Raw genomic sequence first — 27,808 nt, 5'->3', positions numbered from 1 at the left:
CAGGCTGAGTTTGATTCTTCAGTACCCATGTAAAGCCAGATGAATAAAGTGGCTCTTGTGTCTGGAGTTGTCTGCAAACAAGAGGCCCTGGCGATCATCCTACCTCTGCCTACTGAGTGCTGGGATTAAAGGTGTGTGCTACCATGCCCAGCCACAAAAAAAAAAAAATAATAAAATAAAAAAAATAAATAAAATAAAAAAAATTGAGTACTTGCAAAGTACAGGAATGGAGTAAGATAGTGTTTGTTTTAATAGAGTCTAAAAATAAGAAATTTTAAAAGAGAAGAAAAAAATTTTTTTAAAGAAATTTTAAAAGAGAGAGAAATTAAGCCACTAGGTGATGACTTGAGTCTTTTTAGATGTATTTTTGGGGTGTGAGCATTTCGGCCCAGAAAGGGTTAAACAGAATGAGCTGGTGGTGAGGATAAACTGGGGGATGGAGTAGAGGGAGATTATTAGGAAATTTGAAGCTGGAAAAAAAGAGAACTGGGCGGCTTTTATTTTCCAGACATCTTTTTCTAATTAAAAGCCATTTTCATTCTCCAGGCAGCCTCCCTGCCCCACCTAGAGAACTTGTGGGAGCACAGAAGGGTGTGGCTTGGAGAACAGAAGTCAGGGCTGGAAGGTTGCCTGGGCTGTTTGACTGTGGGTGTGATCCTGGGCAAGTGGCTTTACTTCTATGAGCCTGCTTTCTAGTCTGTAAAATGGGAAGAATGACTCTTGAAGAAAATGTATCTTAGGATCCTGCCTCAACATATTTAGATTTGTCGTGTGTGGTGGCACACGACTTTCATCCCAGCACTTGGGAGGCAGAGGTAGGAGGATCACCATGAATGAATTCAAGGCCACCCTGAGACTACATAGTGAATTCCAGGTCAGCCTGAGCTAGAGTGAGACTCTACCTTGAAAAATCGAAAGATCAAAACAAGTTTTTTTTTAGATTTGCCATTCCTTTCCTTCTTGCTGGCACGGTTTTGGGAAAGGGGTTCTTTCTTCTCCTGTTGGGGAGCAGCACACCTCATGATAGCTCTGAGAAGCTGTATTACACCTAGCCATCCCTCCTCACTCCCATTCAGAGCCTGAACTGTTGCTCCCTGGGGTTCTGGCCTTTTGTTTTCTGAAGGCTTAAACTATACCATCTGTTTTGTTCAGGTTTGTTGTTGAAAAGGTATCACCTGTTGTCTACAGACTACTAATTGAAATTGCCAAAATCAATAGGCATCAAATTGTTAAGTATTATAACTATTTAAAACTAATATATCAGGCCTTTCCACTTCAAAAAAAAAATTTATTTTCTGATGACCACTTACAATAACCACCTGGGCTATACAGTGTTCATTATATATCTTCTCCATGTGATTTCTTTCCCTTAACAAAGGCACTTCCTAAAGGTTGGCCTCTAATACCCTACCCTATAACCTCTGCTTCCTAGTACTGCGATTATAGGAATGTACCACTATGCAGAACTTCTATATAAGCTCTTCCTCTATCACTTGAATATTCATAAGGATCACCTGGGGATCTTGTTAATGTAGATTATTATTTACTAGATCTGGGGGGAAAGGCTGAGCTTCTAAGAAGTCCTCAGGTGAAGCCCATTCTGTATGGTCTGAACATGCTGGATTTGCAGTGCCTTAAAGGATTGAGAAAAACAGGGGTTCACAAAATAACTGCGGGATTATGTCAGCATTTGATTTTTTTTTTTTTTTCGAGGAAAGACCTTGCTCTAGCCCAGGCTGACCTGAAATTCACTATGTAATCTCAGGGTGACTTTAAACTCACAGCGATCCTCCTACCTCTGCCTCCTGAGTGCTGGGATTAAAGGAGTGTGCCGCCACCTCTGGCTCTCATTTCTTTTAGTTTTACTTCTTTAATATTTATTTGCAAGCAGGGGGAGAGAGAGAGAGAGAGAGAGAGAGAGAGAGAACATAGGTGTTCCAGGTTCTTCAGCCACTGGCTTTATGTGGGTGTTGGGGACTGATCCATTTCTCCAATCCTTATTTATTTCAGGTAGGTTCTCACTGTAGCATAGGCTGACCTGGAATTCACTCCATTATCCCAGGATGGCCTCAAACTCACAGCGATCCTCCTACCTGTGCCTCCCTAGTGCTGGGATTAAAGGCATACACCACCATGTCTGGCTCTTATTTCTCATTTAAAGGCATGCTGTATTATGTTCAAAAAACTGAAATTTTGATTACTCAGTAAAGCTTGTCCTAATTTATTTCTAGCTGTAAGTCCTTTATTTAAAGCAGTATTAAAACATTGACACATGCATGTTTGAATTTTTAAAAAATATTTGATTTGAGAGAGAATGGGCACACCAGGGCCTCTGGCCACTGCAAAGAAACTCTAGACACATGTGCCACCTTGTACATCTGGCTTAAGTGGGTATTTGGGAATTGAACCTGGGTCCTTAGGTTTCACAAACAAGTGCCTTAACTACTAAGCCATCTCTCCAGCCCTCTATTTTGATATTTTTATGTGTTTAAAGTTTTCAACGTGTTTAATACAGGAAGAATTTGTTCATAACTGTGTATGCAACACCAACATTTTTGGGGTATTCAATGAAGGATGAAACAAAAGTTAATGTTAGTTTTTCTTTAAATTTTTTTTTATTTGTTTGAGAAAGAAAATGGCAGATATAGAGCAAGAATGGGTATGTCAGGGCTTCTAACCACTGCAAACAAATTCCAGATGCCTGTGCTACCTTGTGCATCTGGCTTTATGTGAGTACTAAGGAAATTGAACCTGGGTCCTTTGGCTTAGCTGGCAAGCGTCTTAACAGCTAAGCAATTTCTCAGTGATTTTACCTCTGCCTTTCCAGTGTGTCACCACGTTGGGCTGGCTCTTCAGGAAGCCATCTCTCCAGCCCCAATTTTTTTTTTTTTTCCAGGTTGGGTCTTACTCTAGTGTAGGCTCACTCTACTCCCAGGCTGGTCTCGAACTGTCCTATATCTGCCTCCTGAGTGCTGGGATTAGAAGCGTGCATCAGCACTCGTGGCAAGATATATTTTTTTCTTGGCTTTTATTAATGTTCAATGTCTTCTCATTTGCTACATAGTTACTGAGAACCTGGGAGAATGTTAACGGATATTGACGTATCAATCCCTATCAGAAATCTGGATATATTATCAATATAATAAAAACATAGTGGCTAAAAGATAAAAAATAAGATAATCTTTAAAAATATGTTGAGTATTTTGAGATAAAACGTTTGAGCTTTAGTAACACTTCTTCCTTGTACCACCTACTAGCTCCCACTCTTCTAGGGAAATAAAATTTAAGTGCAGCTAAAATTTAGTTTGGGTCCAAATTCACAGCCTATCTGACAGGCTTAAGCTTTTCATATTGTTTACTATCCTTCACATTTTGCATTCATTAGTATAGCATTTTTTTTTTTTAAGAACAGTTCTAGATTCTTGAAATGTGAAAGAAATGAATGGAGTTTTCTCGTTTTACAGTCTCCAGGAAAAGGAGCCTGCAAGGCCCATTCAGCGCGGTGTAAGAGGCCTACAAGCTGCACAACGTGCAACTGCTTCATGCTCCAATTTCATCTGTGGGTTTTTGTACAGCGCCCCTTCTTCTTGGATGATGTAAACTGCGCAAGAGCAGCACTCAAGCCTTCCCACCTAAGGAAACGGTGCAAGAACAAGCTGCTCGAGCTGCGGGTTTCTCTGAAGACACAGCCCAAGTATTCCAGGCCCGGATACCCGCCCCCCAAACCGGTCCACAACAATCGTTTCCTCCCTCCCCGCCTTTTACATACAGTACACATACAAATACACACACGCAGAGCAGCCAGCAGGGGCGGGCCGGGCGCGACCACTCCGCGGGCCTGTTGGGGGGGAGCCGCAGCTACAGAGGCCGAGTTCGTTTCCCTCTTCCTTCCCGCCCGTCTCTTTCTGTCCGTCGGTAGACGGATATTAGTGAGCAGGGGAAGCCGCGGATCTCGGTGCTCCCAAGCTCCGCTCCGGAGTTGCGAACTCTTGTGGCCGCTGACTCCCTCCCCCGGGATCGCCGAGCAGTTGGTTCCGCCCCAGTGCTAGCGGGCGCGGAGCGGGAGCCGCGCGGGAGCGGCGCAGCGACGGCGGCGGCGGCAGTGGCGGTGGCTAGTGTCGGCCGTTGAGACGCCTCTGCGGCAGCTGGTGGCGCAGGTGGCTCTCGTGGACGCGGGCAGAGGCGGCCAGCCCGCCACCGCAGCCCCAGCACCCGCGCCTCGGCAGGTGAGCTGGCGGCGGCCGCCCGCCCCGCCCCCCCCGCCGGCCTCCGCAGCCCGTGGCGGGCAAGTGGACGCGGCCCGGCCGGGTGCGGGGAGTGGGGGCCGCGGGGGCGGCCGTGCGGCGGGAAGGTGACGCTCTTGCTGCTCGGCCCATCCTTTCCTTTCTTCCCATCCTTTCCGCTGCGCCCCCTCCCTCGTGGGGCTCAGCCCCGCGGGGAAGGACCCGAGGAGAGAGAGGGGGTGGGAGGAAGGGATCGGCGGCCCCGCAGCATCCCTGCCGCAGGTGGCGGCGGCGGCGGCGGCTTTGAGGAGGGGTCGGCGCCGGGCGGGAGCGGCGGCCGGGGGGCTGCGGAGGCCGCACTGGGGCTGAGGAGCGAGAGGCGGCCTCCTCCCGCCGTCCCCTCCCCCCTTCTCCTTTCCCCTCGCCTCCCCTCCACTCCTCTGCGCCCCTCCCCCCTCCCCACGTCCCTCCCTCCGGGTCTCAGCGCTTTAACCGTCCTCCCTGCTGTTCCCAGCAGCCGCGTCTCAACGCCCCGAGGCATCCGTCCCCGGCCCCCCGATCCTGGGCTTCCATCCGCCCTCGCACCTCTAGGTCCCCACCCGAGCTCACCACCTTCTGGCTTCAGGACCCCAGGCTTCGCCCCCGGAAAGATGACTCGCGATTTCAAACCTGGAGACCTCATCTTTGCCAAGATGAAAGGTTACCCTCATTGGCCGGCTCGGGTAAGTGATTTGCAGCCCTCCCCCCCCCCCCCGCCCCGCGTTTAGCCGGTGCTGCCTCCTAGCCAGAGGCCTGCTTGCAGCCAACCATTTTTTAAATTTTCCCTTCTGACCTCTCTTTCTCGTTTTTCTTTACTGTTACTTGTAAACTGACCTTTTACTTGAGTTCCTCCTTTCAACCCTCAGTATACCATGTAACTGTAAAAGTCCGGGTTTCATGACATACCTGTGGGTTTCCTATGACTTGTTTTTGGGCAGATGATCTTTATAGGAACTATGGGGGGAATGCCGTTCAGCTAATGTTTCCATTGTAGGTGAAATCCAGTTGTAATTTTGTGTTTAAAATTTAGTGAAACATTACTGTTTCCCTAGTTTTGAATGAAATAAAAAGCGCCAATGAAATTGTTGTAAATTACAAACTCTTGGATGCCAGAAGTGGTTAATTTGCATTTGCAGGTTTTTTTCTCTTCCACCCTTAATATGTGATTTATACTTGATGTCTCTGGATTTGATTCTTTTGAAAATTTTACAGTAAATCAGGACCAAGATGATCTAGAAAATGTATTACCACTTTCTTCTGCATGTTACTTCTTTTTGTTTCTTTGGTTTTTCAAAGTAGGGTCTCAGTCTACCCTAGGCTGACCTGGAATTCAGTATGTAGTCTCAGGGTGGCCTTGAACTCATGGCAGTCCTTCTGCCTCTGCCTCCTGAGTGCTGGGATTAAAATCGTGCGCCACCACATCAGGCTTGCATGTTACTACTTCATGACCTTGAAGAAGTTGTTTCACTTTCTTTGTTCCCTATAGGTGAAAGGAGTGGACCAAACTCTGGATTCACATTTCATTGTGTAGAGAAGTAGTAATTAAGGATCCTAGATGGTTTGAGACATTTAGGAGTTGTGACTATATAAACACCTCAGCTCCATTTTCAAAAGAGAAGTGTTTTTGATGGCTAGTACCTAAAAAATGTTGAGGTTTATCAGTTCCCAGATCATTATCTGGCGAGAACAATGGGTAAAAATTGCCTCTTAAAGAGCAGTCATGTGTAAGGAGTTGAGTGGGACATCCAAGTATAAAATGATCACTCCCCCCTTCCAATCTGTATGGACTCCAGTTTTTTAACTTGTAAAACTTTCTCCCCTCTGGTCTATAAGTGTACTTTTTTGGTAGTCTTACTGAGCAGTCCTCCACCATATCTTACGTATGTAGTATTCTAACATGCTTCTGGTTGCCTAGGCTGACCTTGTAATTCACTCTGTAGTCTCAGGCTGGCCTCTGCCTCTGGACTGGTGGTATTAAACACTTGCACCACCATGCCAGGCCAAAAATAAAATAAAATAAAATAAAAACAAAAACAAAAAACCTTGTGTATGCTTTGATTTCCAAATACATTATATACTAAACAAGGGCAGTGGCTAATTTATCCTTCAGTCATTAGTGACATAATCATGTGCTTATAACACTGCTTATAAACACTTATAAACACTGTTTTGTACTTAAATAAAGCCTTTGGACCTGGGTGGATTTAAGATCACTTCCAAGACACTTTCATAGTTACCTTGAGTCATCAATATTTTGAGTTGTCATAGAATGTGATGCTATTTGATAACATCCATATTCAGATTTCCATGCCACAGTGTAGTTAGTAGCCAAACACAAATGCCTACGTCTTCCTCACACCAAATAGTATGTGAAGTGACTAAGTCATTGCCTTTTGGTTATTAAACAAGTTCTGCATTTACTGAATTCGTTTGGATTGAAATAGAAAAGTTTTGTCTTTTTCAGACCTTCCCATTGGTATTCTAAGCAGCAGTGGTTGAAAAAAATTTTTATTATTAATTTTTTTTGAGGTAGGCTCTCTCTCTAGCTCAGACTGACCTGGAATTCACTATATAGTCTCAGGGTGGCCTCAAACTCAGGGTGATCCTTCTACCTCAGCCTCAGTTTTAACATTCTATCTAAAATTACATTTTATCAATCTCAGAAAGTTTTAAGTCGTCTTTACTAAGATGAGAATATTAAGTTCTCAAATGTGACCTCTCGTTTTTATTTATTTGAGAGAGAATTGCAAGCCAGGGTCTCTTGCCCCTGCGAAAGAACTCCAGATACATGAGCCACTAGGTGTGTCTGGCATTGTGCATACCGAGGAATCAAACCCTGGGCCAGCAGGCTTCCTGAGCAAGTGCCTTTAACCTCTGAGCCATATTCCCAGTCCAGGGACTTTTTATTTTTTTTTCTTTTTTTCGAGGTAGGATTTCATTGTAGCCCAGGCTGACGTGGAATTCACTATGTAGTCTCAGAGTGGCCTCGAACTCACAGAAATCCTCCTACCTCTGCCTCCAAGTACTGGGATTAAAGGTGTGTGCCACCACAAGGACATCTCTTATTCTCATTTTATTTTATTTTTTGGTTTTTTGAGGTAGGGTCTCACTCTAGCTCAGGCTGACCTGGAATTCACTCTGTAGTCTCAGGATGGCTTTGAATTCACAGTGATCCTCCTATCTCTGCCTCCCAAGTGCTGGGATTACAGGCGTGTGCCACCACATTTAGCTCATTTTATTTTTTTCTTTCTTTTGGTTTTTTGAGGTATGGTCCTGCTGTAGCTCAGGCTGACCTTGAATGTAATCTCAGGGTGGCTTTAAGTCATGGAAATACTCCTGCTGGAATTAAAGGCTTACACTACCACACCTGGTCCATAAAACAAGTTTTTTTTTGTTTTGTTTTGTTTTGTTTTGCATCCTTGCATCTTGCATGTGAGGATGCACCAGGGTCTCTTGCTTCTGCAAATGGAATGCTAGACACTTGGGCCAAATATTCTTACCTGTTTACCTATTTATTTACAAGCAGAGAGGCAGAGACAAATAGAGAAATAGAATGAGCATGCCAGGTCTCTTGTCAACCTGAGAATACATAGTGAATTCCAGGTCAGCCTGGGGTAGAGGGAGACCCTCCTGGAAAACAAAACAAAAAAATCCTCCAGATCCATGCTGTACTTTGCATCTGGCTTGTCATGGGTACTGGGGAATTGAACCTGGGCCATCAGGCTTTGCAGACAAGAGTCAAGTGCCTTTAATTGCTGAGCTATCTGGCCAGCCCACTTGCGCCACTTTATACACACACACACACACACACACACACACACACACATGTGCATATGTATGTAGCAAATAGATGGAGGGGGACTAAAGGGAGGGAAAGGAGAGAAAGAGAATGAGAAAATGAATTGGGAGTGCCAGGGTTTTCTGCTACTGCAAATGAACTTCAGGTGTAGGCCCTACTTTGTGAATCTGGCTTTACATGGGTACTAGAGAATAGAACCCTGGTCTCTAGGCTTTGCAAGCAAGTGTCTTTAACCACTGAGCCTTCTCTCTACTCCTAAAGCCCCTTTTTGCATCAGGCTTTATGTAGGTTCCTGGCTGCGGAATTCAACCATAGCTGTCAGGCTCTTCATGTGCCTCAAGAGCCTTTAAGTATTGGGCTGTTCTCCCAGCCGCTGAAGCTGCCAGCAGAAAGGAGCGTGTAACCTAAGTTGCAAGAAAATTTCCTTTTTGCAATTCTTGGGGCCTTCACACAAGGTTGTAATGACAGGAATGATCTTTACCATATAGACAGATAAGTTAAGACACTTGGAAGTATTTGGTAATGATTTCTCTTCGTGTCTAGAATTTTGAGGTGCTCTCTGTAGATTCAGGCCAGTTACCTTCATGATCTATCTGTGCTATAATGCTTAGAGACTCATTTGGTCCTTTGATGTTCAGCCCTTCATCAATAAAGTCATTGATGTTTAAGATGTTTGTAAAATTATGAAATTCAAAACAAATACTAGAAAATTCTGGCCAGATAGCAGTACTGCCTGGTGGCAGAACAAGGAGAGTAACACATGACACAGACGTGTTAGACAACACCTGATGCTTTCTTCCTTCCTCAATTAGAAAGATAGAGGGCTGGAGAGATGGTTTAGAGGTTAAGAGGCTTGCCTGTGAAGCCTAAGAGCTCATGTTTAAATTTCTAGGTCCCATGTAGCCAGATGCAAGTGTGCAAAGTTACAGATGTGCACAAAGGCGGGCATACATCTGGAGTTCATTCACAGCAGGCCGAAGGTTCTAGCACACCCATTCTTTCTCTGCCTCTTTTTCTCTCAAGATAAAAAAAAAAAAAAGAGAGAGAGCCGGGCGTGGTGGCGCACGCCTTTAATCCCAGCACTCGGGAGGCAGAGGTAGGAGGATTGCCGTGAGTTCGAGGTCATCCTGAGACTCCATAGTGAATTCCAGGTCAGCCTGGGCCAGAATGAGAACCTACCTCGAAAAACCAAATAAATAAAAATAAAAGAAAAGAAAATTGACAGCTGGGTGTGGTGGCACATCCATTTGATCCAGCACCCAGGAGGTAGAGATAGGAAGTTAGGTCAGCCTAGGCTAAAGTGAGACCCTACTTTCAAAAAGCAAAATCAAAACAAAAAACTGAAAAAGGAAGAAAATGATAATGTGTTTCACTCAGGGGCTTTATTTTTTGAGTCCCAGGCTGGCCTCCAACTCAACAGTTCTACCTCTGCTGGGTTGGAAGACATGGGTCACCATGCCCGCTGTTTTTCTTCATTTTCATTTGAGAGCACAAGAGAGGAAAAGAGGCAGGCAGATAGAGAGAATGGGCATGCTAGGACCTGCAGCCACTGAAAACAAACTCCAGACATGTGCCACCTTTTGCACCTGGCTTATGTGGGTCCTGGAGAATCAAACTGAGGTCCTTTGGCTTTGCAGGCAAATGCCTTAACTGCTAAGTCATCTCTCTAGGTCCCTGCTTATTTTATTTATTTTAGCTTTTTTTTTTTTTTGCTTCTTTTTGTTTTTTCGAGGTAGGGTCTCACTGTAGCCCAGGCTGACATGGAATTCACTCTATTCTCAGGGTGGCCTCAAACTCACAGCAGTCCTACCTCTGCCTCCCGAGTGCTGGGATTAAAGGCATGCACCACCACGCCCAGCTTAAATTTGTTTTTTGGGCTGGAGAGATGGCTTAGCGGTTAAGCGCTTGCCTGTGAAGCCTAAGGACCCCGGTTCGAGGCTTGGTTCCCCAGGTCCCACGTTAGCCAGATGCACAAGGGGGCGCACTCGTCTGGAGTTCGTTTGCAGAGGCTGGAAGCCCTGACGCGCCCATTCTCTCTCTCTCCCTCTGTCTTTCTCTCTGTGTCTGTCACTCTCAAATAAATAAATAAATAAAATTAAAAAAAAAACATGTTCTTTAAATTTGTTTTTTAAGATTTTATTTATTAGAGACAGGGAGATAGTGAGAATGGCCATGCCAGGGCCTCTAGCTACTGCAAATGAACACCAGACGCATGTGCCACCATGTGCATCTGGCTTACGTGGGACCTGGAGAATTGAACCTGGGTACTGAGGCTTTGCAGGCAAGTGCCTTAACTGCTAAGCCATCTCTCCAGCCCTCCTGCTTATTTTTTATTTTTTCCAAGGCAGGGTCTCATTCTAGCCCAGGCTGACCTAGACTTCACTGTAGCATTTGACTGGCAATCCTCTTGTCTCAGCCTCCCAAGTGCTGGGATTAAAGTCACTCACCACCATGACTGGCTTTCAGATACGTAATAAACATATATATTTTATATATATATATATATGTATATATATATATATATATATATATTTACATATTTACATTTTTTTTTTTTTTTGAGGTTGGGTCTTGCTCTAGCTCAGAGTGACCAGGACTTCACTATGTAGTCTTAGGGTGGCCTGGAACTCATGGTGATCCTCCTACTTCTGCCTCCCATGTGCTGGGATTAAAGACATGCACCACCATGCCCGGCAATCAGTCTGTCTTTTATTTTTATGCCATTTTTTCCTCCTGTTATAAGGGTCTTGTAAAGGTAGTGCTAGGCACTGCGAGGTCATGGATATTGAGGCCAATGTGTGGCTGAACAATTGCACTATAAGGAGTAGTACCCTTCCGTTGGCTCTTACATTCCTTCCACCATCTCTTCCACAATGGACCCTGAGCATTGGAGGGTGTGATAGAGATGTGTCAGTGTTGAACTCTGTCTTCTTAGCACTGTGTTATCTTTTGAGTCATCCCAGTGGTCACCATCATCTGAAAAGAGAAGCTTCTGTACCTAAAAGTGAGAGTAGCATTAATATATGGGTATAAAGCTGGGTGTGGTGGCACACACCTTTAATCCCAGCACTCCAGAGGCAGTGGTAGGAGGAGTGCCATGAGTTCGAGGTCACCTTGAGATTACATAGTGAATTCTAGGTCAGCCTGAGCTAAGTGAGACCCTAGCTTGAAAAACCAAAGTATATATAGTATGTATGTATATGCATTATGTATGAATGTTAAAAGTACTTACAGAGCAGTTTGCTGAGCATAATATATGTATTTAGGCAGACAAGAGCAGGCATTATAGGTCTCATGAACTCCACTATAGGCTTTTGACTAGGTTTTCAGTAGTAGGCATGTATCCCTCCAATGGAATGGGGCTCCAGTTCAGGTCGAGAGTGGTTGGTTTCCCCCATAACAGCCATGCCATTATTGCACCCGTTAGCTCAGTTGGCCTGGCTGGCCAAACTTGAGGCTTGCATTGTACACTGTTTTCACCACTGATGACTTCTCTTTCTCACAGGGCTGCATGTACTATGCCTTTTTCTAGCTTTCTGTTAGCTGGTTTACAGGGAGGAAGTTTTCGGTTCAACTGCAGTTTGATTTCTCACTGACCTTGCAGCTTCTAAGCATGTGGAATCTTCAGCAGTAGGGTCTATTTCTGGTGGGAAACCAAGAGGCTTGGCAATGGCCTGTAATGTTTTGGGGCCATCAGGGGACTTCCTTGGCCAACAACTCACTGGAAGGTGTCCCATTTCTGTCAGCCCAGGTTTTGTCACCAAATGAGTTTTGGAGAAATCCATACTTTTAGAACTTGTTTGAGATGATGGGCCTGTAAAATGGGTCCTTTTTCCCCCCCCCTGAAGTAGGGTCTCACTCTAGCTCAGGGTGGCATTGAACTCATGGCAATCCTCCTACCTCTGCCTCCCAAGTGCTGGGATTAAAGGTGTGTGCCATCATGCCTGGCTGGGTCCATTTTATTATATCAAGTTTTTTTGTGGTGTCTTTTTTTTTTTTTTTTTTGAGGTAGGTTCTCACTCTGGCCCAGGATGACCTGGAATTCACTGTGTAGTCTCAGGGTGGCCTCAAACTCAACACAATCCTCCTACGTCTGCCTCCCAAGTGCTTGCTTACACCACCATGCCCAGCTTGTGGTGTCTTAGTCTGAGTTTACTCAGATAATGTTAAAATATGTATGGCTTAAACGACTTTAATTTTTCTGATCTTTTTCTAGGTAGATGAAGTTCCTGATGGAGCTGTAAAGCCACCTACAAACAAACTACCCATATTCTTTTTTGGAACTCATGAGACGTAAGTCCTGTTAGCTTTAGACTCGAGCTAATTTTGTATGGGGTTAGGCATAAAATGAAAAACACGTAGACATTTAAGAATTCCAGTGGGAAATAATAAATAGAAAACTATTTACAAGCAGATACAGACAGAATGGGGTGCACCAGGGCACTCTAGCCATGGCAAATGAGCTCTAGATGAATGTGCCACTGTGTGTGTATACCTGGCTTTTTGTGGGTTCTGGGGAATCAAACCTGGGTTGTTAGGCTTTGTAGCAAGTGCCTTAACCACTGAACCATCTCTCTGCCCCTTAATAGAAAACTTCTAAAAGTCATCTTTGAACTTTAGATAGGTTTTTTCTTATTTTTACAAATATTTTATATATTTGAAAGAAAGAGGCAGATAGAGTACGTGCTCCTGGGCCTCTAGTCATGGCAAACAAACTTCAGATGCATATTGCTATCCTGTGCATCTGGGTTTATATAGGTACTGGGGAATTGAACCTGGGTCCTTTGGCTTTGCTGGCCTTCACCACTAAGCCGTCTCTTCAGCCTTTTTTCTTTTTCTTTTTTGTTTTTTTGGTTTTTCAAGGTAGGGTCTCACTCTAGCCCAGGCTGACCTGGAATTCACTATGGAATCTCAGGGTGGCCTTGAACTCATGGCAATCCTCCTACCTCTGCTTCCTGAGTGCTGGGATTAAAGGTGTGCGCCACCACATCCAGCTTCTTTTTTTTTTTTTTTGAGGTAGGGTCTCACTCTGGCTCAGGCTGACATGTAATTCACTATGTAGTCTCAGGGTGGCCTCAAACTCATGGTAATCCTCCTACCTCTGCCTCCCAAGTGCTGGGATTAAAGGTGTGTGCCACCATACCCGGCCTGCCTTTTTTTTTTTTTTTTTTTTTTTTGCAGTGCTGGGGGCTATTATTTTTAAAGTAGAGATTAAAGATACTACAGGTTTAATTATTAGAATAGATACTTGCTTAATCAAAATAAAGGTATCCCAGGAATCACAAGAGTGACTGAATGAGAGTAACAAGGCATTCAACAGGAGTAAAATGGATGTATTTTATAAGGACTTCCTGGCCCCCTGCTTTAGCCTTTGTGCTATCAGCTAAAAATGCTGTGTTATATGGTAGATGAGAAGTGGAAATCTGGGTAGTGTCCTCTGTGTATTTCTATGGTAAGTACAGCCACTGACTGCTGTGCTGTCCCTTGTGGCTGTACAGAGAGAACTGATTTAGTGAAAAACTTTTCAGAAGTTACAGTTAAAAGTTGTTCTATTGTTTTTAGACACATGGGATTATATTTCATTAATGCCAAAGAGTATATTGTTACCTATATTTTAATAGCCATGTAATACTTTCTGTAGAATTAACGTGTTAGCTAGGATGAGGAGAAACAAAATTGTTGCCACTCTAATTGTAATTGTATGTTCCTAAGACTGGCTACGATGGAAACATTTTGTTTAATGTTGATTAGCTACTATAAAAATGTTCACATAAATTTATTAAGTGGGCTGGAGAGATAGCTTAGCAGTTGAGGCATTTGCCTGCAAAGCCAAAGGATCCCTAGTTTGACTCTCCAGGACCTATGTAGGCCAGATGCACAAGGTGGTGCATACATCTGGAGCCCTTCTGCAGTGGCTGGAAGCCCTGGCGTGCCCATTCTCTCCCTCTCTCCCCCTCTCTCTGTCTGTCTGTCTCTCTCTCTCAAATATATATAAACATTTATTAGTGTGATTTATGAAACCCAAAGATTGAATGTCTAGTTCATTTGCTGACAGGTGCCTTTAACCACTTTGCCATATCCCCAACCCCTAAAAGTGTTTAATTCACTTGATTTTAGTATATTTGCTCCCTTTCCTATTAGTTAATTTCCCCCCTCTTCATAGCCCTCAGCAACTACTATTCTGCCAGTTTTGTGCATTTTGTGTCAGTGATATCATGTATTAAAAAAATTTTTTTTAAAGATATTTTTATTTGAGAGAAGACAGCAAGGAGAGAGAAAAAGAATGGGTGCAACAGAATGTTTAGCCATTGTGAATGAACTGGGATGTGTGCATCACCTTGTGCATCTGCTTACATGGGTCCTGGGAAATTGAACCTAGGTCCTGTGGCTTTTGTAGGCAAGTGTCTTAACTGCTAAGCCATCTTTCCAGCTCATCATTTATGTTTTCTAAAAGTATTTTTGGATCTGGGATTAGATTATCTTCCACCATTGTCTTGGCTGTAACATAGTTAAACCAGGTTCTTAGTAGGTGGTTCTGAAATGGACCCATATCTATCTATCTGTCTTTTTTTTTTTTTTTTTAAATATACTTTGCCAGGCATGATGGTGCTTTTACCTTTAATCCCAACACTTAGTTATCTTGGGCTAGAGTGAGACCCTACCTCAGAAAACAAAACTTAAAAAAAAACAAAAAAACAAAAAATAAGGGCTGGAGAGATGGCTTAGTGGTTAAGGCACTTGGCTGTGAAGCCAAAGGGCCCAGGTTTGATTCCCCAGGACCCATGTAAGCCAGATGTACAAGGGCACATGCATCTGGAGTTTGTTTGCAGTGGCTGGAGGCCCTAGTTCATGCATTCTCTCTGTCTCTCTCTTCACCTGCCTATTTCTCACTCAAATTAAAAGAAAACAAAAAACAAAAAAATAGACCTGGCCTGGTGGCGCACGCCTTTAATCCCAGCACTTAGGAGGCAGAGGTAGGAAGATTGCTGTGAGTTTAAGACCACCCTGAGACTACATAGTGAGTTCCAGGTCAGCCTTGAGCTAGAGTGAGACCCTACCTCGAAAAACCAAAAAATACCTCCCCTCACTCAAATATGTGTATGTGTGTGTGTATATATATATATGTATATAAGAGAGAAAGAGAGAGAGAGAGAGAAGGAGGGAGGGAGGAGAAGAAGGGGGAGGGACAAGAGGCAGTGAGTGAGCATTGGCGTGCCAGGGTACTGGGGATTTGAACCTGGGCTGTTAAGCTTTGTAAGGTAGTCCCTGTAAGCACTGAGCCCCCTAGCCCCTGGACCCATTTCTTCACCAATCTTGGTGTGCCTGAATTCTGTAGTGTATGTGAAGTCTTTTCCCTCTTTCCCTTTCTTTCACACATCCAATCAGCACCCTTAGCTTTTCCTTCAAATTACATTCTAGCTAGCCGTGGTAGTGCACACTTTTAATCCCAGCACTCAGGTAGAGGGATTGCTGTGAGTTCGAGGTTAGTCTGGAGCTACAGGGTTAAATCCAGGTCACCCTGGGCAAGAGGGTGACCCTACCTCAAAAACAAAAACAACAAGCCGGGCGTGGTGGCGCACGCCTTTAAAAATCCCAGCATTTGGGAGGCAGAGGTAGTAGGATCGCTGTGAGTTCAAGGCCACCCTGAGACTCCATAGTGAATTCCAAGTCAGTCTGGGCCAGAGTGAGACCCTACCTCAAAAAACCAAAAAAATAAAATAAAATAAAATAAAAACAAAAACAACAAAAAAAGCATCCTACTTGGCTTACTCTTCTAGCTCTTTGTTTATGGTTCAAATTTATGCTGTAATCACTCCTGGAATTCTCTTCATTCTCTTTGTTTGTATCTTCATTCTCTTTGTTTCAAGATAGGGTCTCCCTCTAGTCAGGCTAATCTGAAACTCACTCAGGTTGGCTTCAAACTCAGAGTAATCCTCCTACCTCAGCCTCTGAACACTGAAATTAAAGGCAAGTGCCACCATGCCCTGTTCAGAGTGATTTACATATCCCAGTTATAGTATGTTATTTCCCTGTCCAGAAATCTTTAGTAATTCCCTTTTAACATTACCAATGACCAAGATCCACCAACTAGCTACGAGTGCTGATTGTGTAAGGCTGTATGACCTAGCCTATGGTTACCTCTTCAGTCTAACCACTTGTTTTTATTTGTTTGTTTTTTGAGGTAGGGTCTCAGCTCTAGCTCAAGGTGACCTGGAATTCACTATGGAGTCTCAGGGTGGCCTCAAATGCATGGTGATCCTCCTACCTCTGCCTCCCAAGTTTTGGGTACTTGCCTGGCCATGGGATTACAGTTAAAGGGGTACATCACTATAACCACAGCTGGCTTAATTTTTAAATTTTAATTTAATTTTGTTTTGGGTACTTGCCTGGCCATGGGATTAAAGTTGAAGGGGTACATCACTATAACCACAACTAGCTTAATTTTTAAATTTTAATTTTTTCTTTTAAGGTAGGGTTTTACTCTAGCCCAGGCAGACCTGGAATTTACTATGTAGTTTCAGGGTAGTCTTGAACTACCAGTGATCCTCATACCTCTGCCTCTCAAGTGCTGGGATTAAAGATGTGTTTCACATGTCCAGCTAAATTCTTTTTTTTTTTTAATTTAATTTTAATTTTAATTTTTATTAACATTTTCCATGATTATAAAATACATCCCATGGTAATTCCCTACCTCCCCACCCCCACACTTTCCCATTTGAAATTCCATTCCCCATCATATTACCTCCCCATTACAATCATTGTAATTACATATATACAATATCAACCTATTAAGTGTCCTCCTCCCTTCCTTTCTCTTCCCTTTATGTGTCTTTTTTAACTTACTGGCCTCTGCTACTAAGTATTTTCCTTCTCATGCAGAAGCCCAATCATCTGTAGCTAGGATCCACATATGAGAGAGAACATGTGGCGTTTGGCTTTCTGGGCCTGGGTTACCTCACTTAGTATAATCCTTTCCAGGTCCATCCATTTTTCTGCAGATTTTATAACTTCATTTTTCTTTACCGCTGAGTAGAACTCCATTGTATAAATGTGCCACATCTTCATTATCCACTCATCAGTTGAGGGACATGTAGGCTGGTTCCATTTCCCAGCTCTTATAAATTGAGCAGCAATAAACATGGTTGAGCACGTACTTCTAAGGAAATGAGATGAGTCCTTAGGATATATGCCTAGGAGTGCTATACCGCTAAATTCTTTACTTATGTCATTATGCTTGCAGGCAAGCACCTTAAGTGCTGAGTCATCTCTGTAGCCCCCTTTTTAATTTAATTTATTTGTGAGAGAGAGCTGTGGGGTGATGGGTGCGCCAGGGTCTCCAGCCACTGCAAACGAATTCCAGATGCATGTGCTCTCTTGTACATCTGGCTTATGTGGGTCCTGGAGAGTGAAACTGGGGATCCTTTGGCTTTGCAGGCTAATCCCTTAATCGCTAAGCCATTTTTCTAGCCCCTAAATTATTCTTCTTCTTCTTTTTTTTTTTTTTTTGAGGTATGCTGTCACTAGCCCAGGCTCAAGTGGAATTACTCTGTATTCTCAGGTTGGCCTTGAACTTATGGCAGTCCTCCTACCTCTGCCTCCTGAGTGCTGGGATTAAAGGCATGTGCTACCATACTGGGCCCTAAATTCTTTTTTTTTTTTTTTTAATTTATTTTCATTTATTTGAGAGTGAGAGAGAGAGAAAGAGACAGATAGAGAGAATGGGCGTACCAGGGCTGCCAGCCACTGCAAATGAACTCCAGATACGTGTGCCCCCTTGTGCATCTGGCTAATGTGGGTCCTGGGGACATTGACGATAGTCTTTGTTTGTTTGGAGCTCTGACTTGGTATTTGAGGTTTAAGTTTAAGTGTATATATAGTGATATGGGATCAGTATTTCACTCAGATATTTCAGAGAGTGTGTCCTGGTGTATACGGAAACCCTGAAACCTTTTTTTCCCATTGAGTTTGTATATATAGTGTTCACATATGTCCGTGCAGGGAAACATTTGCCACAGCGTGTGGTGGCCAGGATAACTTTGGGTAGTTGCCTTCTGTCTTGTTAAGAGATATGTTCTCTTTATTGTTCCTAACTGTGTTTACTAGGCTAGTTGTCCCTTTAGCTTTTTTGGAAGACCATTCTGTCCTCTGATTGGGCTGGTATTAAAGATGCCCACCACTGCATCTAGCTCTTACAGAGGTTTGGGATCCAAACTCAAACACCGGATATTCATGCACTAAATGTTCTATCCATGGATCCATCTCCCCAGGCCCCCTGAAATTTCTATGGAATTGAACCTGGGTCTTTGGCTTGGCAGGCAAACACTTTAACCACCAAACCATCTCTCCAGCCCTACAAAATAAATTTTTTAATTTATTTTTTTTCTGGATTTTTAAATTAATTTTTATTAGCATTTTCCATGATTATAAAAAAAGTCCCATGGTAATTCCTCCCCCCCCACTTCCCCCTTTGAAATTCTATTCTCCATCATATTACCTCCCCATCACAATCATTGTACTTACATATGTACAATATCAACCTATTAAGTACCCTCCTCCCTTCCTTTCTCTTCCCTTTATGCTTCCTTTTTAACTTACTGGCCTCTGCTACTAAGTATTTTCATTCTCACTCAGAAGCCCAATCATCTGTAGCTAGGATCCACATATGAGAGAGAACATGTGGCGCTTGGCTTTCTGGGCCTGGGTTACCTCACTTAGTTTAATCCTTTCCAGGTCCATCCATTTTTCTGCAAATTTCATAACTTCATTTTTCTTAACCGCTGAGTAAAAAATATTTTATTTATTTATTTGACAGAGGGAGAGAGAGAGAAAGAGAGAATATGGGCCACCCCAGGCAGGGCCTCCAGCCAATGTAGACGAACACCAGATGCATGCTCCCCGCTGTGCATCTGGCTAACGTGGGTCCTGGGGAATCGAACCTGGGTCCTTTGGCTTTGCAGGCAAATGGCTTAACCACTGTGCCATCCCTCCAGCCCCCAAATCTATTTTGATCATAATAACTTCCTGTTATTTTCTTTTGTCCCCTCTCCATCATATCCCTTCCACAAAGCCCTTCTTTTCCAACTAGTTCTAGTCTGATGTCTTTTTTGGCCTTCTCTATCATCCGTGACAACATGTTGATGGATCCCAATACTACACAGGTAACAGCAGCTGCTGAGAGGTTATGCTTGCAATTGGTACTTCGTGTCTAAAATGAGCATTTTTGTGTAATTTCCTTCTCAGCACTTCAACGAGTCCTAAGTCTCTCCAGCAGTTGCTACCACTTAGAAAGAATGTTCTCTGGGGCTGGAGAGATAGCTTAGCAGTAAAGGCATTTGCCTGCAAAGCCTAAGGACCCAGGTTTGATTCCCCAGGACCCACATCAGCCAGATGCGTCGAGTTCCGTTTGCAGTTTCTAGAGGCCTTGTTGCGCCTATTCTCCCCCCCCCCCTTTCTCTGTCAAATAAATAAATGAAAATTTAAAAAGAAAAAAGGGGGCTGGAGAAATGGCTTAGCGGTTAAGTGCTTGCCTGTGAAGCCTAAGGACCCCAGTTCGAGGCTCGATTTCCCAGGACCATGTTAGCCAGATGCACAAGGGGTCGCACGCAACTGGAGTTAGTTCGCAGTGGCTGGAGGTCCTGGTACGCCCATTCTCTCTCTCTTTCTGTCTCTTTCTCTGTTGCTCCCAAATAAATAAAAATAAATAACCAAAAAATTTTTAAAAAGTTAAAAAAAAGAAAGAAGGTTCTGTGACTGAAAGTGAGAATAGAACTAATTATAAACATAAATACAAATATTAAGACAGCAATTTGATGAGCACAACTTACCTATTTACTAAAACAACAGTAGCTCCCCCAGGGCCTATGAACTTCATAACCATTGGCTCTTAAAAAATAATTTTTATTTGAGAGAGAAAAAGAAGCAGATAAAGAATGGTCCAGTAAGTTGAAAAGGAGACATAAAGGGAAGAGAAAGGAAGGGAAGAGGGTACTTAATAGGTTGATATTGTATATATGTAAGTACAATGATTGAGATGGGGAGGTAATATGATGGAGAAGGGAATTTCAAAGGGGAAAGTGGTGGGGGGGGGAGGGAGGGAATTACCATGGGATTTTTTTTATAATCATGGAAAATGTTAATAAAAATTAAAAAAAATAATTTTTATTTGTGAGAGAAAAAGAAGCAGATAAAGAATGGGTGTACCAGGGCCTCCACCCACTGCAAATGAGCTCCAGATGCATGTGCCACTTTGTATATCTGGCTTCTGTGGGTACTGAGAAATTGTGGGAAGTTGAACCCAGGTCCTTAGGCTTTGCAGGCAATCGCCTCAACAACTAGGCCCTCTCTCCAGCCCAGCATTTTTTTTTTTAAATTTGTTTGAGAGATAGAGAATGGGCACACCAGGGCCTTCAGCCACTGCAGATGAACTCCAGATGCATGTGCCACCTTGTGCATCTGGCTTATGTGGGTATTGGGAAATCAAACCTGGGTCCTTAGGTTTGGCAGGCAAGCACTTTAACCCCTAATTCATCTCTCCAACCCATCTCTGGGTTTGGGCCAGATTTTCAACATAAGGTATGGATACCTCCTGTGTAATAGGCCTCAACTCCAATCAGAGATCAGGCGATTATTACCATAACAGTCCTGCCACTACTACAGGGTAGGCACATCTTGCCTGGCTGGCCAATTGTATGGCTGGAAGTTTCCCTGCTGGGTGAGTCTGTTGACTACTATTCTTCCTTGGCATCCTGCATAGCGCTTTTCAGCATTACGGTTAGCCAGCAGGGAGGAGGCATCCATCTCAGTTCCAGCTTGATTTCTCAGTATGCTGTAACCGATGCGTGCGATGTCTTCAACAAATGGGGTCTGTTCAGTTCTGATGGGCAACCAAGAGCATTGACTATTGTATTGTTTTGGGGGGGCCTCATGGATCTCCCTGACCAGTACCTCACTAAGGAGGTATCCATTCCCTGGCACTGGTATTTTTCTGTAACTTGCTATGGCTTCTGTGCATATCTATCATTCTCTATCCTCACAGGTTAGATAGCTTGTCTAGCTTGTGTGAAGTCCTGGGTTCAATCTTTAATACAGGATGCAAAAAAAGTATTTGGAATTAAATGTAATTATATTTATTTTTTCTACATTTCTCCCGAACCCTAAACAGGGAAACTTTTTTTTTTTTTTTTCAAGGTAGGGTCTTCTGTAGCTGGAATTCACTATGTAGTCTAAGGGTGGCCTCAGACCATTCATGGCAATCCTCCTACCTCTGCCTCCCGAGTGCTGGGGTTAAAGGCATGCGCCACCATACCCAGCTTTTGGGAAGCTTTATTTTATTTTATTTTTTTTAATTTTATTTATTTATTTATTTGAGAGCGACAGACACAGAGAGAAAGACAGATAGCGGGGGAGAGAGAGAATGGGCGCGCCAGGGCTTCCAGCCTCTGCAAACGAACTCCAGACGCGTGCGCCCCCTTGTGCATCTGGCTAACGTGGGACCTGGGGAACCGAGCCTCGAACTGGGGTCCTTAGGCTTCACAGGCAAGCGCTTAACCGCTAAGCCATCTCTCCAGCCCTTGGGAAGCTTTATTTTGTAATGGAACCTGAAGAACTTTTAGAAGCATTTGTTGCAATAGCACTTTATCAGAGCCTTCTCATACCCTGGTGAGACTGCTCTCAGTTAATTTATATATTTAAAATGTATCACAGACTAGTGTTCTTTAATAGCTTACTATGTATTTAATTGTGATTGTTTACATTCATATCTTCCACTTATGTTTCAGTGCATTTTTAGGACCAAAGGATATATTTCCATACTCAGAGAATAAGGAGAAGTATGGCAAACCAAATAAACGAAAAGGATTTAATGAAGGTTTATGGGAGATAGATAACAATCCAAAAGTGAAATTTTCAAGTCAGCAGGTGAGTATGTAATATTTATTTATTTATAAGAAAGAGACACACAGAGAGAAAGTGATAATGGGCATGCCAAGGCCTCTAGCCACTGCATACGAACTCCAAGCACATGTGCCCCCTTGTGCATCTGACTTACATTGGTCCTGGGGAATCGAACCCATGTCCTTAGGCTTCACAGGCAAATGCCATAACTGCTAAGTCATTTCCCTAGTCCAACAGGTGAGTTATACATAAAATTTAGGATTATGTACCCTATTAATACTAAATTATTATTGGATTTTGGAGAAAAATATTGTCAAGGAAATTATTATTAAATTAATACTGAAGAAAAATATTATTGTCATAGGAAAGTAAATTTTTTTTTCCCCAAGGTAGGGTCTTACTCTAACCCAGACTGATTTGGAACTCTACAGTCCCAGGCTGCCCTTGAACTTTAGCAATCCTCCTACTTCAGCCTCCCAAATGCTGGGATTATATGCTACCACACATGGTGAAAACATAGTTTAAGAGCCATATGAACTATATTGTGTTCTTATGAGGTTGTAGTTGAGTCTTGATTCTCCTTGCCCTGTCTAAATGATTAAAGCTATTAATTTCATGGCTAAAGAGGTCTTAAAAGAATAAAGACTTGTTTAGTTCCTCCTGATTGAGAGTACAGTGTGCTAATCTACTGATTAAGAATTGAGTTTACTGGCTAGAGAGCGCAGTTAAGGCGCTTGCCTGCAAAGCCACACCTGGCTCTAAATTTTGATTTTTTAAAATAAATATATATTTTATTGACAACTTCTAGACTTATAACAAAACAAGGTATTCTCCCCCACATACTTTCCCCTTCATAACTCTGCTCTTTATCATTTTCCCTCACTCTCTCCATTAGTCTCTCTCTTAATTTGATGTCATCATCTTTTTCTCATATTGTGAGGGTCTTGTGTAGGTATTGCTAGGCATTGTGAGGTCATGAATATTGAGGCCAATTTTTGTCCAGACAGTTGTATGTAAGGAGTGGTACCCTTCCTTTGGCTCTTACATTCTTTCTGCATGATTAATAGCATTAATATGTGAGTATGAACATTAAGTGTAGTGCTTTCAGGGCATTTGGTGAGAATGTAATACATGCATTTATTCAGACTAGAGCAGGCTTTATACCCCTATGGCTTATGATCTCCCCTGCCATAGGCTTTTGATTATGTTTTCAGTTCCAGGCCAGGCATGTATTCCCTCCCATAGAGTGGGCCTTCAGTCTAATTAAAGAGCAGTTGGTTTCCCCCAGAGTAGACGTGCCATTATTGCAGTCACTTCAGTCATTTGGCCTGTTTGGCCAAACTTGAAGTTTCCAGTGTCTACTGTTTTCACTGCTGATGACTTTTGTCTCCCATAAAGCTGCATACAGTGCAGCCTTTTCCAGCTTTCAGTTGGCTGGGCTACAGGGAGGAGGTTTTCTGCTCAGCACCAGCTTGATTTCTCAATGACTTTGCCACTCAGGCATGTGAAATTTTCAGCTACAGGGTCTGTTTCTTAAGGGAAATCAAGGGCTTTGGAAATAGGCTGTAATGTTTTGGAGGCAATAGGGACCTCCCTGGGCAATAACTCATTGTAAGGTATCTCATCCCTGACACTGAAAATTTTCTAGAAACAATCTATGGCTTCTGGATGTGCCAATATTCAAGAAAGTAGATTTTCATATGTCTTATTCAGAATATCTTGAAGTATGATTGACCCTCCCCCCATCCTTCTTTATACAATAAATATTTTTATTTATTTGCAGGCTGGGGTGGGGGAAGAGAATGAGAGAGGGAATGGAGCATGCCAGGCCCTCCTACCAATGCAAATGAACTCTAGATGCATGCATCACTCAGTGCATCTGGCTTTATGTGGGTACTGGGGATTTGAACCTGAGCAACTAGACTTTGCACCTTCAACTGCTGAGCCATCATTTCAGCCCATTTTTTTAAGTGTATGTGGTTGCATTTATTATCTTTCAATTCCTTTTGTTTGAAGTTTAGAAAGATTTCATTATAGATTTAAGAAAAGGAACACAATTTCTAAATCCATAGAATTGCATTATATATACCTTACATTGGTTAAAAATTTTAAAATATTTTATTATTTATTAGAGAGAGTGAGACAGAATGTGTACACCAGGGTCTCTAGCCACTACAAATGAACTCCAGATGCATGCGCCACCATGTGCATCTGGCTTATGTGGGATCTGGTTAATTGAATGTGGGCTGTTTGGCTTTGCAGGCAAGTGCCTTAACTGCTAAGCCATCTCTCTAGCCCCCATAGGTTAAATTTTATGTATGATTTTTTTTTTTTAATTTTTATTAACACTTTCCATGATTATAAAATATATCCCATGGTAATTCCCTCCCTCCCCACCCCCACACTTTCCCATTTGAAATTCCATTCTCCATCATATTACCTCCCCATTACAATCATTGTAATTACATATATACAATATCAACCTATTAAGTATCCTCCTCCCTTCCTTTCTCCACCCTTTATGTCTCCTTTTCAACTTACTGGGCTCTGCTACTAAGTATTTTCATTCTCACGCAGAAGCCCAGTCATCTGTAGCTAGGATCCACATATGAGAGAGAACATGTGGCGCTTGGCTTTCTGGGCCTGGGTTACCTGACTTAGTATAATACTTTCCGGGTCCATCCATTTTTCTGCAAATTTCATAACTTCATTTTTCTTTACCGCTGAGTAGAACTCCATTGTATAAATGTACCACATCTTCATTATCCACTCATCAGTTGAGGGACATCTAGGCTGGTTCCATTTCCCAGCTATTATAAATTGAGCAGCAATAAACATGGTTGAGCATGTACTTCTAAGGAAATGAGATGAGTCCTTTGGATATATGCCTAGGAGTGCTATAGCTGGGTCATATGGTAGATCAATCTCTAGCTGTTTTAGGAACCTCCACACTGTTTTCCACAATGGCTGGACCAGATTGCATTCCCACCAGCAGTGCAGAAGGGTTCCTTTTTTTCCACATCCCCGCCAACATTTATGATCATTTGTTTTCATGATGGTGGCCATTCTGACAGGAGGGAGATGGAATCTCAGTGTAGTTTTAATCTGCATTTCCCTGATGACTAGTGACGTAGAACATTTTTTTAGATGCTTATATGCCATTCATATTTCTTCCTTTGAGACTGCTCTATTTAGCTCCATAGCCCATTATGTGTGATTTTAACGTACTTATAGCCCAATGCCCAACCTTTTTGGTAATTTATATGACACTGAATTTTCATGAGGTGGTTTTAAAGCCAGGTGTGGTGACACACACCTGTGTAATCTTAGGGTGCCCTTGAACTCACGGTGATCTCCCTATCTTTGCCTCCCAAGTGCTGAGACTAAAAGTGTGTGCCACCACACCTGGCTTTAAAAATATTTTTATAAGCCGGGCTTGGTGGTGCATGCCTTTCATCCCAGCACTCCGGAGGCAGAGGTAGGAAGATCGCTGTGAGTTCGAGGCCACCCTGAGACTACAGAGTGAATTCCAGGTCAGCCTGGGCTAGAGTGAGACCCTACCTCGAAAAACAAAGAAACAAAAAAAGTTATACATTTGTGGGGGGAGGGGTGGAAAGGGAGAGAGAGGGGGGAGAGAGAGAGAGAGTGTGTGTGTGTGTGTGTGTGTGTGTTTGTATGTGTATGTATGTATGTATGTATGTATGTATGTTTGTGTATGAGTACGCCAGGGCCTCTTGCTACTGCAAACTCCAGATATATGTGCCATCTCCAATTTTATGTGGTACTGTTGAGTTGAACCCAGGATGTTGGCTTTGCCAGTAAGTAACTTTAACCACATGGCAATCTCCCTAGCCCAGTTGCTCTCTTGAACATACCGAATTCTCAGAATTCTTTGATTTTTTGGTACTTGTGTGCTAAATGCATGCACCCTATATGCACATGTGTGGAAGCCAGTAGATGGGTGCCTCTGCTACCTATTTTCCTTGAGACAGACCTGGAGTTTGCAGGTTTATTATTCTCTGGTTATATTGGCTGACTGGCAAGCCAGTTCTTGGTCTAACTCTACCCCACCCCCATACCATGCACACTGGTGGTATACTTATGTTCACACCCAGCTTTTTAGGTGCATGCTGGGGATCACTCAGGTCCTCATGATTGTGCTACAAGTACTGTTACCTGCTGAGCCATTTTCTCAGCCTCCCCCCCCCCCGAACTCTTCTGTATGAGCCAGCTTTTATAGTAGGACCAGAGAGCTATTATAGCTCTGTGAATAAAATAGTTAACATGTGTTATCTTCCCAGTTCTATAGAGTATATGGGAAGACCAAATATCTCCTGGATTATCTATTTTGTGATTATATTTTCATGATCTTTTTATTCTCCAATTGCTTGTAAGAGTTACTCTGTCCCTTTTCCTATCTTAGCCTCTAAATAGTTTTCCCTATACAAATCTGTAATTTCCTGTTTTCAAAATGAGTTTTGGTAGGTTATATGATGAAACCAAACCACTTTGACTTTCCATGCAGTATGACTGACTGTCCTGATATGAAGCATTCCAGGGAACAATTCAAGGGTTAGAGAAAGCACTGATACCCAAATTTAGTGTTTTAATTTTTTTTTCTTTTTTAAAGTATTTTATTTCTATTTATTTATTTGACAGAGAAGTGGGGGACAGAATGAATGGTAGTGTCAGAGCCTCTAGCCACTGCAAACTCCAGATGCATATACCCCCTTGTGCATCTGGCTAACGTGGGTCCTGGGGAATCGAACCTGGGTCCTTTGGCTTTGCAGGCAAACACCTTAACCATTAAGCCATGCCTCCAGCCCTGGTTTCATTTTTTTCAACATACAGTCTTACTCTTTAGTTCCCGGTTGATCCTATCTTTGCCTCTGGAGTGCTGGGATTAAAGACATGGGCTATCATGCCTGCCTCATCCCCTGCTATTTTGTGGAGATTTTTTGCATTATTTTGTCCCTTTTTTTAAGTCTTTTTTTTTTTTTTTTTTTTAACTCAGTCCTGCTATCTATCCCAGGTTGGCCTGGAACTTACCCTCTAAAAATGGTGGGCTAACAGCCATGTGACACCATGCCCAGTTGAATGCTTTTCAAATTGTATGTATTAAGTGCCTTTTGAAAGGGAAATTTGAGTATTTTCATAACTTTCTCACCGAGATGCTTCTGATTTTTCTTTCTTTTTCTTTTTTGTTTTTTCGAGGTAGTGTCTTACTCTAACCCAGGCTGACCTGGAATTCACTATGTAGTCTCAGGGTGGCCTTGGAACGCATGGTGATCCTCCTACCTCTGCCTCCCTCGTGCTGGGATTAAAGGTGTGTGCCACGCCCGGTCTAAGCTTCTGATTTTTCAAGAGTGAACATTTTCAAGTTGAACAAAACCTTATTCGGAGAAATTAATAAGAGTCTATTTTGCACAGACATCAACTAAACAATCAAATGCATCATCTGATGTTGAAGTGGAAGAAAAAGAAACTAATGTTTCAAAGGAAGATACTGATCATGAAGAAAAAGCCAGCAATGAAGTATGTTTTATTTCTCTCCTGTTCTAACAGGGATTTATGTATTTGTTTTGTTTTTTTCAAGGTAGGGTCTCACGCCAGCCCAGGACGGCTTTGAATTCACAGCAACCCTCCTACCTCAGCTTCCCATGTGCTGGGATTAATGGTGCACCACCACACCTGGCCCTTATTTTATCTTTCAAGGAAGACTAGTTTATTGAATACACTGTAAGGGAACAGTGAGCTTGGAAGTAACTACTAGAGAACTTTCTCTCAGATTTTCAATTTCATTGCAAATAATAAATTGTAAAGTTGTCCAAGACAAGGTAAGAAGTAGTCTTTA

At 42.8% G+C, this 27,808-nt stretch overlaps 1 protein-coding gene across 5 annotated transcripts in view; it reads left to right on the top strand.

Annotated features, from left to right (window-relative positions):
- The first annotated feature begins 4,092 nt into the window (after positions 1 to 4,092).
- The window catches only part of Psip1 (PC4 and SFRS1 interacting protein 1), a 46,444-nt gene continuing 22,728 nt past the window's right edge, over positions 4,093 to 27,808 (top strand). For 4 of the 5 annotated variants that reach the window (XM_045153704.1, XM_045153724.1, XM_045153719.1 and 1 more), the window contains exons 1-5: positions 4,093 to 4,226; positions 4,741 to 4,945; positions 12,278 to 12,354; positions 21,840 to 21,978; positions 27,385 to 27,489. In XM_045153704.1, coding sequence (XP_045009639.1) covers positions 4,874 to 4,945; positions 12,278 to 12,354; positions 21,840 to 21,978; positions 27,385 to 27,489 — 393 coding nt within the window. In that variant the 5' untranslated portion in view covers positions 4,093 to 4,226; positions 4,741 to 4,873. Of the gene's footprint in view, positions 4,227 to 4,737; positions 4,946 to 12,277; positions 12,355 to 21,839; positions 21,979 to 27,384; positions 27,490 to 27,808 lie in introns of all 5 variants that reach the window. The other variant, XM_045153711.1, reaches the window with a different exon arrangement.

The sequence above is a fragment of the Jaculus jaculus genome, chromosome 1, assembly GCF_020740685.1.
Source record: "Jaculus jaculus isolate mJacJac1 chromosome 1, mJacJac1.mat.Y.cur, whole genome shotgun sequence".
NCBI classification, from domain to species: Eukaryota; Metazoa; Chordata; class Mammalia; order Rodentia; family Dipodidae; genus Jaculus; species Jaculus jaculus.
Note: the sequence above shows the minus strand (reverse complement) of the source record. Positions and strands in the feature narration are given on the sequence as shown.